At 54.2% G+C, this 15,560-nt stretch overlaps 4 protein-coding genes across 4 annotated transcripts; all 4 read left to right on the forward strand.

Moving 5' to 3' along the window:
- Positions 1–376: 376 nt before the first annotated feature.
- INS49_004429 (uncharacterized protein) lies at positions 377–2,533 on the forward strand (the record flags this gene model as incomplete). Its single annotated transcript, XM_043165218.1, has 1 exon — positions 377–2,533. The coding sequence occupies one exon, from the start codon at positions 377–379 to the stop codon at positions 2,531–2,533; it is 2,157 nt and encodes a 718-aa protein (XP_043017933.1).
- Positions 2,534–3,615: 1,082 nt separating this feature from the next.
- Positions 3,616–5,302, forward strand: INS49_004430 (uncharacterized protein; the record flags this gene model as incomplete). Its single annotated transcript, XM_043165219.1, has 3 exons — positions 3,616–3,697; positions 3,796–4,206; positions 4,284–5,302. The coding sequence occupies 3 exons, from the start codon at positions 3,616–3,618 to the stop codon at positions 5,300–5,302; spliced, it is 1,512 nt and encodes a 503-aa protein (XP_043017934.1).
- Positions 5,303–7,580: 2,278 nt separating this feature from the next.
- On the forward strand, positions 7,581–8,404 carry INS49_004431 (uncharacterized protein; the record flags this gene model as incomplete). The annotated part of the gene is made up of 2 exons (XM_043165220.1): positions 7,581–7,631; positions 7,715–8,404. The coding sequence occupies 2 exons, from the start codon at positions 7,581–7,583 to the stop codon at positions 8,402–8,404; spliced, it is 741 nt and encodes a 246-aa protein (XP_043017935.1).
- Positions 8,405–10,985: 2,581 nt separating this feature from the next.
- Positions 10,986–15,485, forward strand: INS49_004432 (uncharacterized protein; the record flags this gene model as incomplete). The annotated part of the gene is made up of 4 exons (XM_043165221.1): positions 10,986–11,068; positions 11,177–12,584; positions 12,798–15,112; positions 15,458–15,485. 4 exons carry the CDS (start codon positions 10,986–10,988, stop codon positions 15,483–15,485), a joined length of 3,834 nt encoding a protein of 1,277 aa, XP_043017936.1.
- Between the last annotated feature and the right edge of the window lie 75 nt (positions 15,486–15,560).

Here is a 15,560-nt window from a genome sequence, read left to right on the forward strand (position 1 = left end):
TGGCCGAAGTTTCATTTTGTATTACGTGATTGGACGGTCCTTACAGTTTGGAACTCCAGGAAAGCGGCGAGAAAATTGTGTCCTGCGTCTGGCAAAGGCCTTGAGGGAGCATGGGTGCCCAGCAGAGAGACCGAAACCCATATCGGGAGAGGATAACCAGCCGTCGGCCCTTCAAGCAGCGATATACCGGGGGTATCCTCTATTGGCCAAGTACCTACTCGACTGGGGCGTCGATATTGATCACTACCAAGGGGATAGCGAATCACAAACGTATGGATGTGACCATTGCAACTACGATGGAGAGTGGATGTCTGGACTCGAGGGCCGGTCGCCATTACTCACAGCACTAGCGCATGGTCGAACCGAGGTTGCAAAGATGCTGTTTAGACGAAATCCCAACTTGAAACTTCGCGGGGGCGAGCAAAAGCTTGCCATGAAGGCCGGTGATGACACGGAGCTAGTGACCATGCTTCTCCAGGCTGGCTCTGCGAATATGGATGGGTGGAAGGACTTCCTTGAGCAAGCCATTCTGAGGCAAAACCCGAGATCGACGATTAGTCTACTATTCTCGATGGACCACGATGGCCATGCGGCTATCGACCCTGCAACAATTCTACGAGCCGCCATATTAGTTGGTCAGCAAGACATGGCTTACCGGCAGGTCGCAGTGTGCAAGTATGACTCTCGGGCACTGTTTGAAACTGTATCTCAGTCGCACAGATACAAGGATTACCAAAAGATTGTGGAGCGACTGCTGGAAACCCGCCCAAATATACCGAATGACAGCTTCGAGGTCCTCGCAGTAGCCTCCGCGGCCAGATATCACGACAAGTCCCTTCTGGGCGTCCTCATGAAAGCCTTGGGACAGGGGCCATGGGTTGCGCGGTTTCCCGAACCATGGGCGGACGACGAAGACATGTTTCGGTCTCGTTGGGTACCTACCGACGATGAGCCTGGTACTCCAGGACATATCCTCGATTATGCTGCCGCCCTCAAAAGATTCTGCGATGACGAGGCAGTCATAAAGTCGCTGTTGGAAGCCAATGTACCTGCAGAAGGGATGAAAATCGCAATTTTCCACGACCTGTCCGCAGAAACATGGAAAAAATTGATTGCAGCCGGGGCAAATCCAAAACACCCGGACCTTCTTTTGTCGGCTGTGGGATACGATATGTTGGCACATGTCGAAGTCCTCTGCGAAGCTCAAGCCCCCGTGAACGCGATGCACAGGTTCAATGTACCGACTTCAGACTACCAGGCCAGTAGGACTGCCGTACAACTAGCTGTTGAGATTGGCAGTCCGGAAATGCTTCAAATGCTGGTCCATTGTGGTGGCGATGTGGAACACCCTGCCGGGTATTATCGTGGAGGCACCTGCCTACAGCTCGCTGCTGGTGCAGGAAACATTGGCCTCGTCCGCCTCCTACTCGACAAAGGCGCCAAGGTGAACGCAAGGAGGTCGCTTTTTTACGGCAGAACTTCCATCGAAATCGCTGCGGAAAACGGAAGGCTGGACATAGTGAAGTTGTTACTACTCCAAGACAAGCAACTTTACCAGACAACTGCGGAACGATACCAGTTCATTCGAGCAACCAAAATGGCAAAGGACAATGGTCATGGAGTCATTAACAAGATTTTGAGAGAGCATATCAACTGGAACAACGAAGACCAGCAACTGTTTGATGAGATACAGGGCTCTACCTACATGATCATTCACCTCGATGACATGACAGAAATGCTTCTCGACAGCGAAAGACGCAGTTCTGAGTTCTGGAGTACTCTAGATGCAGTCAGGAGCATGATCGGGCTTCAAAACATATTTGAAACAGACGGGATCGAGCAATGGATTGGGGAGTTCGCTGAAGAAACGTCAGATGACGGCACTACTGCTGGGATTGACTGCGGCTTTGAAGGAGAAGACAGCATGACCCCGGAAAATGGATTCGCTACAAGTCAGTTTCGCACGGCGACACAGGAAACCATAGTACCAGCTGGAGAACCCACAAGTCAAGCAGAGCTTCAGTCAGACTTGTTGCAGCCTGGAGAGGTCTTGCCGGCGTATAAAGACACCCACGATGCTTTGGTAGAACCAGCGGATCTGCAAAGCGATCTGACCGGCCTGCAGTCAGCTGGGCAATGGCACGCGTGGAAGGTTGATTCGGAAACGAGTAGATCCACACATGCCTCCGCTCCTCGAGCTCTTCGCTACCAGGACAATAATCCTATGTGGCTTGACATGGGAGACAATGATATCAACAACATGATGCAGGACCTCTCCGGCGGCCTAGGCACGCAAAATAGGATGGTGGAAACCCTGGCGCATCGACCTGCAACACAGAATGTGGATCGAGAACTTAGCATGGTGTTAGGGGAGGTGCTCGATGAAGCACCACACATCAAAGACATGGGCGATGTCGATGTCGGTCACAATGGAGTGGGCAATATTGGCGAAGCAGAACATACGCATAGGTCGCAGTTCAATTGGGGAGTATGGGATGATGAAACATTCGCGCTTCACACTAAACAATTGTAACATCGGTAGCGGAAGTGCTGGTGGTCGAGCGCCTCTTGTACATATACAAATTATCGTCCTTGAGTTCCGATCCAACTTTGAACTAGTCCACGTTAGACCACAATCTTCGACTTCAGATAGGGGTCACACGATGGTCCAAGGACGGGCCTAGAACAGTGTTCACCGTGCAATGATATTTGCAAATACATAGATACAGTGGGTAAGAAGAGCCGCACCCATAATGAACAATTGGATGCGGCGTGGAGAGCAGACATTGACGGCCGAGGCAAGGGGAAGAAGGCTGGGTGCGCCAATCAAACCGTGACAGGAAATAGTTATTATTCTGTGGCTCCAATACATGCAATGAAAATTTCTTCGTGAGATGAGATCAGAAACGTGGACTATGGCATCGTGTAGGATCATTTCACTCCTGGCGAGAGAAAGGTCGAAACGGAATCGAGCGCTCAACTGACAGCCACTCACCGAGTGGGATCAAAGGATGGGGTAAGACGTCCCGGCAATACAAGAAGACACCGACCAGGAGCCACCCACATCTTTGGCTGCCGTCTGGAGGTACAGCAGAATGATCAGGCGCCTACGCAGATGGAGGTGCTGTCCACGAGGCTGCATGTTGGTGTTCAGTCTCGGATATGATACCTGGCCACCATTTCTTCTATCGTCCATGGCAGTCAGGCATGTAATCGACGGGTTTCATCTTTGAAAGCTTTGAAGGATACGGTTCTGCAGTCATGCAACAAGGCTGCAGCATGCTTGACAAAGGAAGGCAGTGGAAAGAAAGAAGGCGCTTGTTGTCGTCCATCCAGAGCTCCTGCTGACACCTTACGTAATTGCTTGGGACCCTTGACCGGTCGCCATTTTACGCGCACGCGTCTGTGCATCTCAGCGCTAAATAGACTTCGCAGGCCAACTTTTGCATCTGGCATTTTGCGACGCCGGCAGCTTGACTCTCACACATTCGCGCCGCAACCTACTACACCGATCGGTATCCTCCTCCTTGCGCATCTTAGACGCCCACACTGCGCATGTGCTATCCTTCCGACCGACTACTGTATTCCGGCTACGACTGCGAATAATTCTCCACAATGGCCGCTCTCGACAACGAGAGGCTGGGCCTTGTGTTTGCGACCCGCCCCGACATCATCGAGGGAATCAAGCAAGCCGCAGGTGCGTTGACATTTTCACCCTTATTCCTACACCAGTGCTACCAGCTCCAGGCCTGGAAGGCTTGTCACAATGCTTGCCATACTGATACCAGCCCACAGACACCCCAGAACGGATCGCCCTCTTCAACTCTATCGCGAGCTTCATCTCCGAGCAGACCAAAGACACCCCGGGCGAGCCCAGCTCAAAACGGAGACGAGTCGAGGACAACGATGGCACGGTCGTCGAGAATGGAAACATAAGTCAACACGGCATGTTGCCATCACCCACACAAACGGCCGCCACCGGAACACAACAGACACCTGTCGTCGGCGCCGGTGCCGACTCCTTGCTGATTGATATGGCGAACGCAGCGGCCAAGGAGGTCATCTTGCTCGAGGTCAAGGAGGTCAGCGTGTCCATCCCCCAGAGGAAGAAGTACGACCTGTGCTTCACCAAGAACTACCTGTACACGAAGCAAGTTGGCACAACTACACCGGTTCAAGGCATGGTGTACGATTGGAGCCAAATAGGTGCGTGCTTGCTGTCCTTGGCTGCTACTTGTCTGCGAAGCTACGAGCAGACGTATTGGCTAACATGAACTCGACAGAATTCGTCCTGTACACACCCATCCCCGAGAAGCAGCAGCTGCACTTCAACTACACCCTCTTCCCGCGCAACACAGCCCTTTCCTCCACGAAATCCTTCCCTCCCGCAGACTTCGAGCCGCTCGTCTTCAGCGTGCCGGCCACCTCTCCAAAACCTGGCATCGTCGGCGGCTACGCCGCACAGACCGCCGCCCAGGTGTCGGACAGCTACAGCTCCCTCATGCACTGGGCCATCAGCAGCCAGCTGCAGTCCGTCAACAACACAACAGCCACGATCGTGTCGACCGACCCTCGCGTGTTTTCCAGTGCGGTGCGGCAACCTCACCGCCCGAAGGAGAAGGCCGTGCACGTTAGGGCACACAGGGGCAGCAAGGATGGCTTTCTGTTCTTCTTACCAAACGGCATACTATGGGGGTTCAAGAAGCCACTGCTGTTCATCCCGCTTGACAGAATCAACTCGGTGTCGTACGTGAACGTACTGCAGAGGACGTTCAACATGGTGGTAGAAGTCGACGTGTCACACGCGCCCCAGCAGGAGCAACCCAAGAGCGCACAGCCAGGCGCACAGTGGGAAGACGACGAGAGGCCACTGACGGAAGAGATCGAGTTCGCCATGATCGACCAGGAGGACTACGGCACCATCGACGAGACCTACGTGCGGCGGCACGGCCTGAACAACACCTCCATGGCCGAGGGCAGGAAGGCGAAGCGGCAGCTGCGGGAGAACGCCAAGGGCGACGCTGCCCGGGCCGACGACGCCAACCCGGGCGCGAACGCGAACGGGGAGCAGCTCGGGGAGAACCTCACGCAGCTTGCCCTCGCCGAGCAGCTTCTCGGCGAGGACGGGGAAGATTCAGAAGACGAAGAAGATTACGACCCGGGATCGGAGGGCGAGTCAGAGGGCTCGGGTACCTCGAGTGAAGAGGACGACGACGACGACGATGAGGAAGAAGATGAGGAAGCAGATGGCTACGATGAAGAGGGCGGCGAAGAGGAAGGATACGTGGAGGACCACGAATGACGGACGGCCGTTTCGAAAACAACGACCCAAATATGGCCCTGACGGTCTACATGATGCTGAGGAAAAGTCTGGCGTTTTGGATTTAATTCATGGGAGGAAGGGCCACGGGGTCGGGAAATCCTAGGACTGTGTGGGCAACAAATGATGGGCCCGCTCATAGAGCCGGAATCACGGTACAACAACAAGGTGTACACAAACACAGTACTCTCACCCCCAAATGCTGACCACAAGAGGTTCCACAGTAATGGCGGGTTGTTTGCAGCCGCTGCAGGAGCAGGCCCAGCGCCATGACAGGTCACGATCGAGATCTCCGGACCCCTTGGATGGATAGTTCCAGAGCCGGTCTCACTGCTCGCAGGTGTGCCCAGGTGGGTGGATATATCCGCGCCTAGACTCATTCATGGTGGGTGGGTGGTTTGGCTGAGCTCATGTTGATTGTGATGGAGCTCACACAAACCAAGGCCTGACTCCGGGGTTGCTCCATCCACGCATCCAGCCAGCCTCTCGCTATGGTCGCTCGCTCTCGTGGCCCATTCTTCTCCACCGAGCATCCACCCACTTGTTCAGGCTGGAGACGCGGAGGAGTCTCATGCGGGTTCTGTGTGACTGCTGCTTCCCCATCCCCCGTCCTTCACGACTGGGTCCCCCATTTCCCACGCGAGAAGTCCCTCAGGGTAACGTGTGGAAGAGGGCCCGGTGCCATTTTGTTGGTTGCCTACTTTTAACCTTATTTGTCTGTCTCACACGCGTAAAAAGAACAGACGAATTTTTTTTGATCTAGATATGTAGTCGTTTGGATTGGTGGTGGGATGGCACGGGACGGCTTCATATTGTCGTCTGGTGTTTGAGACGGACGCGTGGTGCAGATGGCTTGGAAGGACAACTGCATTCAAGTTGTTGTACAAATCAGTCTTGCTCGCGTAGATGACTTTTACTCAAAATGAGGGCAAAAATCACCAGTTGGGCACAGGATGCTCTTCGCATCTGTCGTGCAAAGAGCTGCTCCTGACTTGTGGCAGGGCCTTGACGACATCAATTGCTTAACGATCGGCAGTGGCCTGTCGGCAGTCAGGTCCCTTTTCGGGTCCTGCGAACCGAGGCCGATCACTGGGGCAGCCGGTCGGGCCTGTTCATGAATCGTCCGACCTTGGTTTTCTTCCCACTGCACATGACAGAGCATCGGCCCGCTTTTCACCCACCCTCCCAAGCCCCGGCCAATACATACATCCGACGCAGCGACGATTGATTGCGCCGTGTTTGACGGAGAGTGCAGGGTGGGCATACGAAAAGGAGTGACGTTGATTCATGGCAGGGCAGACCCTTCACATGCAGAGGTGCAGCCGTGCAGACGGACAGACACGGCCCAGAGAGAGCTTCTGCGACATCAAACAACACATCTTGGATCCGCGGATGGGTCAAACACGCAGCCACAGCAGGAGACGCTGATAGTCAGGGGGCCTCGCGAGAGAAGCGGCTGCAGCAACAGAAGGCGTGGGTGTGGGCGGCTCGCCGTGTTGTGTGGCCTATCTCTCGGCCTCAGCAACCCTTCTGCGACGAACCTCCTGTCCCGGGCCCTGGGCGCCCAGGCACTCCCGAGCTTCGGCTACCGACGATCGCTCTTGGCCGCCCGGGGTACCTCCTGCTACGGGTGCGTGCACCACAAGCGTGGATGTTTCTGATGAGGCTGAAAAGGCTCCCAAAACCCACATTTCCTGACGCAGACTTGGTGACTGGACCTGCAGTCTGACTTCTGGGCAGTCATGGGCCCTGCACACGCCCATGTGGTGGAGACTGGCAGAGGCAGAAAACAAGATAAGCTATGCTGATCGTTGCTGCAACCGTCAGCCCTGCCCGGGATGTCGCTGCCTTGGGGCCGGGTTGAGGGTTGATGATGGATGAGATCTTCAGACAAGTGCCGTCGAGGGAAATCCCCGACATGGCACGTCTTGATGGCGGGATGGAGGGATCGATGGAGGAGAGGGATGGACAGAGATGGGAACGGGACGAGACGGGGATGGCCCACGACACGCGCCCATCACTCGCGCCCTCGTGGCTCTGGCTCGGAAGTCCGTCATCATAAATACCCTTCTTCTCTATCGAATTACTGCTATACTCTTCTCTTAGCTGTCATCGACCAAGTTTCCTGCCTTTCCTAAATCCTTCCTTCCATCACCTGTCCTTCAAACCACGGTCTGGCTACCGGCTCTTCCACTCACTCTTCTCTCCTTCACTTATATACCACAATCACTGCAAGCAGTCTCCCACTCCACCCGCCAATATGCGTTTCTCGTATGCCGTCGTCGCCCTTTTTGGCGCAGCCCACGCCATGGTATGTGCCCCCACCCCTTACCATATCCACTCGCCCGTCCACCAGTCTGTATAATAAATATCACTCTGCTAACACCCCCTAAGCCCAGAGTAGGCAGCCTCGTGACCGGGCGCAGCGTCTGCAACACGGAGGACTGCCAGGGTGTCGCCCGCGCCGTCGTAGCCGACCAGGCCGCCCTCGACGCCCGCAAGAAGACCAGGCAGGCCAAGAACAACGCCGCCAACGCCACCGCCGGCGGCGACGCCAACAACAAGCGGTCCAAGAAGCTCTTCCAGGTCGAGGCGCGCGCCAACGAGACGGACGTCGAGGCCCGCGCCCTAGGTGATACCGTCGACACCCTCGTGGGCGACGTGACCGGGACCGTCGGCGACGTCGCTGGCGGCGTGGGCCTCAAGACGCGCGACGGCAAGGAGGTCCGCGCCGCGGTGACGGACGACGCCGCCATCGACGCGCGCCAGCAGAGCCGGCAGGCCAAGAGCGCGGCCGCCAACGGCACGGCTGAGGCGCGGAGCGTCAACGAGGAGCGCGCCGCGGTCACGGACGACGCCGCCATCGACGCGCGCCAGCAGAGCCGGCAGGCCAAGAGCGCGGCCGCCAACGGCACGGCCGAGGCGCGAAGCGTCAACGACAACAAGGGCCGCTCGGCGAACCTCGTGCACGGAGCCGGGGCCGACGACAAGCTGGCCAAGAAGGAGGCCACCGCTGCTGATGGTGCCGAGCCTCGCAAGTCCCGCAAGTCGCGCAAGTCCCGCCGCTCTCACCAGCTGTGGTAAACGGGTGCAAGTCATGAATGAATAATTCTTTTACTACGGGGATTATGGGCTTCGGTGATGAGGCTAGCCCGCCCTGGTGTACAGATACGGGTCACTTGTGACAAGGTGATTCTGATGGGATTTTTCTGGGTCATTGGCGAGGCAGAGGCTCGGCAACTGTCACTGGGGATAGGACGCAGTGGCGGGTGGTTTTACGGGCACTTCACGCATGCGAGCCGGTATTTCTAGATTGGTGACCGATGATCAATGACTTTTTCTTTTGTTTAATAGATATGTTAATAGACTCGTGGGCTCCGTTAGTATTGAATACCTACGGCATGAGAGTCGGTTCAAAAGCATCATTTCAGATCGCCTGTGCTCCTGAAGTGATCACTTGCAAACTTCACACAGCGAAGACAAACGCCCAAGACTCAGCATGACCTGCAAGTAATCAATTTGCTTGTCAGGTTGTGTAGAGTAGAGTGAGCACAGGCCGATCATGCCTCGAAACATCGACGAACCCGCTTGTTTTGAAACTGCCAGGCTCGGCACGTTCCCACAATTCTGGCTGGTCCGGCCACTCGTGGGAAAAAAAGGCGGCTGAATCGTTTTGGATCTCTGACACGAACTGACGACAATCTTTACCCACGCCGTGGAGTGGACTCCGCGTCGTGGAGTGGACTCCACGTCCGTCCGTCCCTTTCATCAAGGAAAAATGCACCTCGGGAGACGGCCTCCCGGTCTGAGGCAGCCTTGAATCCCATATTTATTCCTGGATTTTTATGAGATGTCATTCGGTCGCCAAGAAGCAGTGACCGACCATTTTAACAGTTGGAACGCATGGTTCACAGATAAGCGGTTGGCAAGGACCGCCACGTTCTTGCGCACGTCGACGAAAGGCCCAGATTAACATCTGGGCAGCCTGTGTCATATATCCAATGGAGGAAAGATGTGTGGCAAGATTTCGAAATAATCAGTCAAATTCCCTTGCGCATCCCGTATCCAAAGGTAGTTCATATCCCGATACCCAAACAACTCAGGCTGGCACTGTCATACCCTTTTTAGTTACACTGCTGACGTGCGTGATTGGGAAGCCGAACGACCCTGCAGCAGAATACAAGTAACGTATTTGGTACAAACACCATGAAAGGAGATCAAACTACGTAGTTTTTATTAAATGGTATGTGTTGGTTTGGCTTTCCCGTACGGGTTATTGTCAAACGAGGTGGTCAGTAGAGTGTATTGGACTCGGCCATGGTGTAGTGTGGGTTCTGTAGTGCAGGCTGAAGTGCAGACTGGCTGGGCAGTCACGCTCCCGCCAGCTGGCATGCTATCTAGCTACTAATGAAGTTGGGCTAGAGGATCTCGTGATACCCAAGGGTACTTTTCGCTTTAGGGGCCGTTAGGTTATCTTCTTCATAAGCCTTCCTGCTAGCTATTAATCTTAATAGACTGTAATCTACTAGGCATTGCTGCTATGAGTGTCCTCTTTGTTTAGAGAGTTAAGGGTTCGGTTATTTTACTGAGAGTGCGGTAAGTACTGGGCGATAGCTGCTTAGTTACGTGATCACAACCGGTGCGCCATCCGTTTTGACCGGTGCGAATATCCGTCCTCAACATCAACCACAGCCTGTCTGGACTTGGCAGCTGTGGCTGACACAGAATGTCCAGGCCGTTAGGTATAGGATTGAATGTGGATGGGCGTCTGGCGCGGAATGCAGCGGACTCCACCGCTAAGTCGATGTGACTTTACTGCCAGTTGGCGACGCTTCGCGGCCAATTCGTGAGCGCGAAACACGATGCGGTGCATCCAATGATGGAAAATGCGCCCTGATTGGCTGTAGGCGTGGGATGAATGGCTGACGAAGCATGTAACCCTGTACCAACCGACTTGAGCCCTGCGAAAATCTCCCCTCTCTTGAAATGGGCGCAGTCGTGCCGAAGTGCTTCTCTCGCACTTTTTACGAGTCCTCTTCTACGAATCTGGGGACAAATTTCTCTAAATTTGAACGACATTGAGTTACACCTATTATAAGATAACAGAATAATGGCTGGAACGCCACCCGAATCGCAGAATTTGACGCGACTCTTACTCGACAATGGTTTCAGTCTCAGCGGCAAAGACTTGAATAAAGGCGAGGCCTTGTTGTGGGCTGCGAAGGAAAACAGGGAGAAACTGGTGCAGCTGCTTATTGACGAAGGGGTCGACGTCAATTATAAGCGTGTTCAAGAGAAAGAGGAGTCTGCCTGTCACTGTGCCGCTTGGGGTGGCTTTTGTGACATACTCGTCTTATTGCATGAGGCCGGAGCCGACATCAGCGCGACAAACAAGTTCGGACAGACTCCTCTCCACTATGCTGTATGGAACAACAAACTCGAAGTCATACGTCTTCTGATCACAACTCTTGGGGCCCCGGCCACTTGTGTGGATCGAGAGGGCTGGACGCCACTGCACAACGCAGCAAGGCAGAACAATTGCGGGGTGCTCCAGTTGCTTCATGAAACAGGAACCGATGTGAATCAGCCGGACCAGCGTGGCTACTCTGCCCTGCACCACGCATGCCAACGCGGGACCCTTGACGCAGCAAAGGCTTTGATCGCCATGGGCGCGAATATTGAAGGGACCACGGAGTCTGGCGCTACTGCCTTGCACATAGCAACAGGCTGTGGCGAAACCAAAATTGTGTAAGACATCCTCGTTCCAATAAAGTGATCAAAAGACAACACGTAGGAGATGGGATACAAGCAGTCAGGTACAAAATTCTCGAGTGCTGACCACAAGAGGTAAAATAGAACATACCTCCTCGACCTGGGAGCTGACTTTACTGTCACACCCTCCACTGGCCGTACGCCACTACACACTGCCGCTATGTTAGGGAGCGAGGAAATGATCGAAGTGCTTCTTAGACACAGCGACGCAAACATAGAGGCAAGAGACAACCTGGGCCATACGGCACTAACGCTTGCCGCATATTTCACCAAACCAGACGCCGTGCGACTCCTGGTGAACAGGGGAGCGTCCGTGGATGCTAGGGACAACAATGGAAACTCTTCGCTTCACTGGGCCGCCCTGAAAGACTCACCGGAACTAGTGCGGTTCCTCGTTGACCACAACGCTGGTGTCGAGGCTCGAAACTCCAAGCAGCAGACACCTCTATTTGTAGCCATCATGAAGGGCAATATAACGATTGCGCGTCTTCTGGAAGATTTACATGCGGACCTCCGATCTGTGAATCCTTGGGGAGGCATGCTACACGCGGCTGTAAATTCCGCGAACAGGTCGATGGTGCAGTTTTGTCTGAGGCGCAGGTACGACAAGGAGGCCAGGAATGCATGGGGCCAAACTCCGCTGAGTCAAGCAGCTGAATATGGCTACCACGAGATCGTCGCTCTCCTTCTAGACCATGGCGCAGACTCGGAGGCAGAGGGGCGCTTCAAGTCGAAGGAGCAATGGAGACCGTTGCACTACGCTGCACACGGCGGCCACGAAGCTGTTGTGGAGATCTTGCTCCAGAGAGGCGCCGACCCGACAGCCGAAGACATGTACGGACGACGTGCCCAGTACTTTGCCGAGAGGAAGGGCCTCGACTCGCTGGCCGCCGTCCTCAGGGACAGTATGCCCATCAGCAAGAAGACGTTGCAGCTTTCAACCTCCCACGAGGTCAACGTGTTCGTTGATTGGTCCCGGAAAGGACACGTGGATTTGGTTAAGAAAATGCTCAAACAAGGCGTCAATGTCAACTCCATGGACGTAGACGGCCAGAGGGCCATCACTGTAGCCGCACAATCCGGCCACGACCTCGTTGTAGGATTTCTGATCAACCAAGGAGCTGACCCGAACTCGAATGATGCAAATGGTCATTCCGCTCTTTGGTGGGCATCTCGTCATGGCCACAAAAGGATAGTCCGGCGATTACTGGCTCAAGATGTTTCGGCAGACTCGGCAGATGAAGATGGCCAGACGACGCTCTCTGCAGCATCCCAGGGCGGTTTCGAAGAGATTGTGGACATGTTGCTCAAAAGGGGTTGTAACGTGAATGCAGCCACATTATATGGCAAGACGCCTTTAATGTTTGCCTCCACGCAAGGTCACTGTGGTGTTGTGGAGCAGCTCATCGATGCAGGCGCTGACATAGAATTTCAGTCGCCAAAGGGCGACACGGCGATTTCTCTTGCCAGATCAAAGGGTCATAACAAGGTTGTAAAATGCCTTGGGAACCGAAGTGATAGCATGCTACGCGCCGCGAGGAAAGGAAGAGTCACACAGATACTCCGCCTGATTCGAGCAGGAGTGAGCGTACACAAAGCCGCCTCAGAAGACCGTGTGCCGCTGATAGAGGCTGCTAGACATGGGCATAATACCGCAGTTCGCACACTTATCGATCATGGGGCTGACCTGAAATATCGTGACAAGGACGGCCAAACGGCTCTTTGTCATGCTGCACGTGGGGGCGAGACTGCCACCGCTCGTCTGCTTCTCGAGCTGGGTGCAGATGTTAACGGCCAGGACAAGAACGGGGGGACTGCGTTGTCTTGGGCCGCCAAGCAAGGACATGACGGTACCGTTGACGCCTTGTTAGAGTTTGGTGCCAGGAAAGAAATCAAGGACGAGAATGGGCGGACAGCTCTGGGCCATGCCGTACAGGCACGACATCAGACTGTGGTTGTCACGCTTCTCGACGAGGGTGCCAACATCAACAGCGCAGATCTCAGAGGCTGGACGCCACTCACTGTCGCCGTCCTTGCCGATGATGGCCAGCTGGCAAGCTTGCTTCTGGAAAGAGGGGCCTATATGAGTTCCGAAATGGACACGAACTACTCACAACTGTGCCTAGCATCACGTCGCGGGAACACACGGCTCGTCGAATTACTCCTGGAGCATGGCGCGGACGTAAATCATCTTTCTGACAACCGGGAGACTCCCCTTATCATGGCAGCGCAGCTTGGTCATGCAGAAGTAGTCCGATCACTCATCGAGATGGGAGCCAAGCCTGCACTGAAAGACGACTACGGACGCACAGCCTTATCCCATGCAAAAGAGAATGGACATGAGTCGGTAATAGCGCTGCTGTGCCGAGCCAGGCATATCCGTGTCGAAAACGAAAGGGCGTTGGAGAAGAAGCAACTGGACAAATTCAACCAGAGAAGGCAGTTTCGATATACTCCTTTGTCACAAGGCTTTATACGTGTCCTTGAGCTTCACCCTGGCAAGTCGAACGACATCATTTCTTTCGACTTTGCAATCGCTCAGCTCTCCAAGGATCCATCTTTTGAGGCATTGTCATATGAGTGGTTAGAAAAAAAGGGAAGTGTGCCTGTCCAGTGTGCCGATGACCGAATTCTCGTGACTCCCAATTGTGCTGCGGCACTGCGAAGTCTCAGGTCGGAATCAGAGTCAAGGGCTCTTTGGGTCGACGCTATTTGCATTGACCAAGAGAATAAGGATGAAGTCAACGATCAGGTCGCGATGATGACTGACATCTATCGAAAGGCCAAGAACGTTATCATGTGGCTCGGATCGATCGAGGGGAGAGTCCAATCCTTCCGCGAAGTCTTCGCTAGCCTTCCTCTGCTCTCAAAAGCTCACAAGAAACTTCGTCCAGATTTGAATGACTCTGCAGGCATGTTTGCGCTCCGGATCGATGAAAACAACGAAGCTAAGCAACTCGTCACTGAGGCGCTCAAGTCGAAGACTGTCGTGGACGTCTTGGACGCGATTTATTCCGCGTCATACTTCAGTCGAGCATGGATCCTGCAGGAGATCATCTTGGGCGGCTCGCGGGGGATTGTCGTCTGGGGCACATTAAGCTGTACTTGGGAGGCCTTCAAGAAGGCACTCCTTGTCTTCGCACTACATAAAACTGCGACGTACAACCGCACTTTTATGGATATCGTCCTACTCGACTTCGAGTTTTCCACGTACGGCAAGGTCGAATTGACGAGGATTATCGCCGCACTAGCACGATTTCAGGCCACGGACGCGCGGGACAAGGTCTTTGCAGCTCTGAGGTTAGGATCAATTTCTGCGGCAATTACCGCGGCTCCCCGGCAGCGAAAACCCCCTGTTGCCAACTACAAACTCAGCGTCCAAGATGTGTACGTCGAGGCAGCTTGCTACTATGTGGATGTCGAGCACAAGATGCCGTGGTCTCTTGGAAACCGCCCCAGTAAAAAGGTTATTGCCGGGCTGCCGTCATGGGTACCAGACTTCTCGATGTCTGCAGAAGCATCAGGTCTAAAGAGGGCGTTATCATCATCGGATACCAATTTTGGGGACCTGATCGACGGGCAGCCAACAGCAAGCTTGAGCTCAATTCGTGTACACGGCTGTATACTAGACGAGGTCGTCTACAAGTTCTCCATCACCAAGGATACAGATGTATTTGACGTCCTGCTCGGCGTCGTCAAGACACTGGCGGAACTGGGGCACGGCCTGTATGACGCTTGCGCTGGGCCGTTCCTCGAGGAGGGCAGTGTGGAGGATATTTCCGGTTCTTGCTGTGAGGCTCTACTCAGAACCCTCCTCGACAAATACGGAGAGGATCCAGAGTGTGATATGAAGATCTTTACGTTCCTTGCGTACAAACTCTCCGCGTGCGAAGAAACACCCCTAGCTTCCCGAAATGCACCTGAAGGATTGAGGTCGAAGGTCGAGGTATGGCAAGAAGAAGCCGAAAAACATGAGGGCTTCGACCTCAGCATTTACGAGATGATCGAAGACAATCTGAGGTACGATGCGGACCTAATCGTGACAGGGAATGGTCATTTTGGACTTGCGACCAAGGATGAGGTCGAAAAAGGAATGTTGATAGCACTGGTAGGTAGTGCAGACAAGTTGTGTTTACTCAGAAGAATGGTTGATGGTCAAGAGACTTGGTACGAGTATGCAGAAAATATTTGGATGAGTCACTTGGTCGCGGGAGTCTACAGTCTCGAGGATATTGGGCCCGGTCTAAAGCCTGAACGGCTTGAAATCAGGTAGAAGCTTGCTTAACCCAGAAGAATGAGATTGGTATCAGTAATTCGTGGAAAACTCTTTTCAGCTGGCCGAGGAGCAAATCAGTTTGAACGTAGCCCTTTCGCCTCAGAAATCGAGTCCTAACTTCTGGACCGTGATCCCATATCAAGACACCGTGATTTGCAATCTAGAAGGGGTGGGCATGCATAGCTTTTGGTC

The sequence above is a fragment of the Diaporthe citri genome (genome assembly GCF_014595645.1).
Source record: "Diaporthe citri strain NFHF-8-4 chromosome Unknown scaffold_12, whole genome shotgun sequence".
NCBI lineage: Eukaryota > Fungi > Ascomycota > Sordariomycetes > Diaporthales > Diaporthaceae > Diaporthe > Diaporthe citri.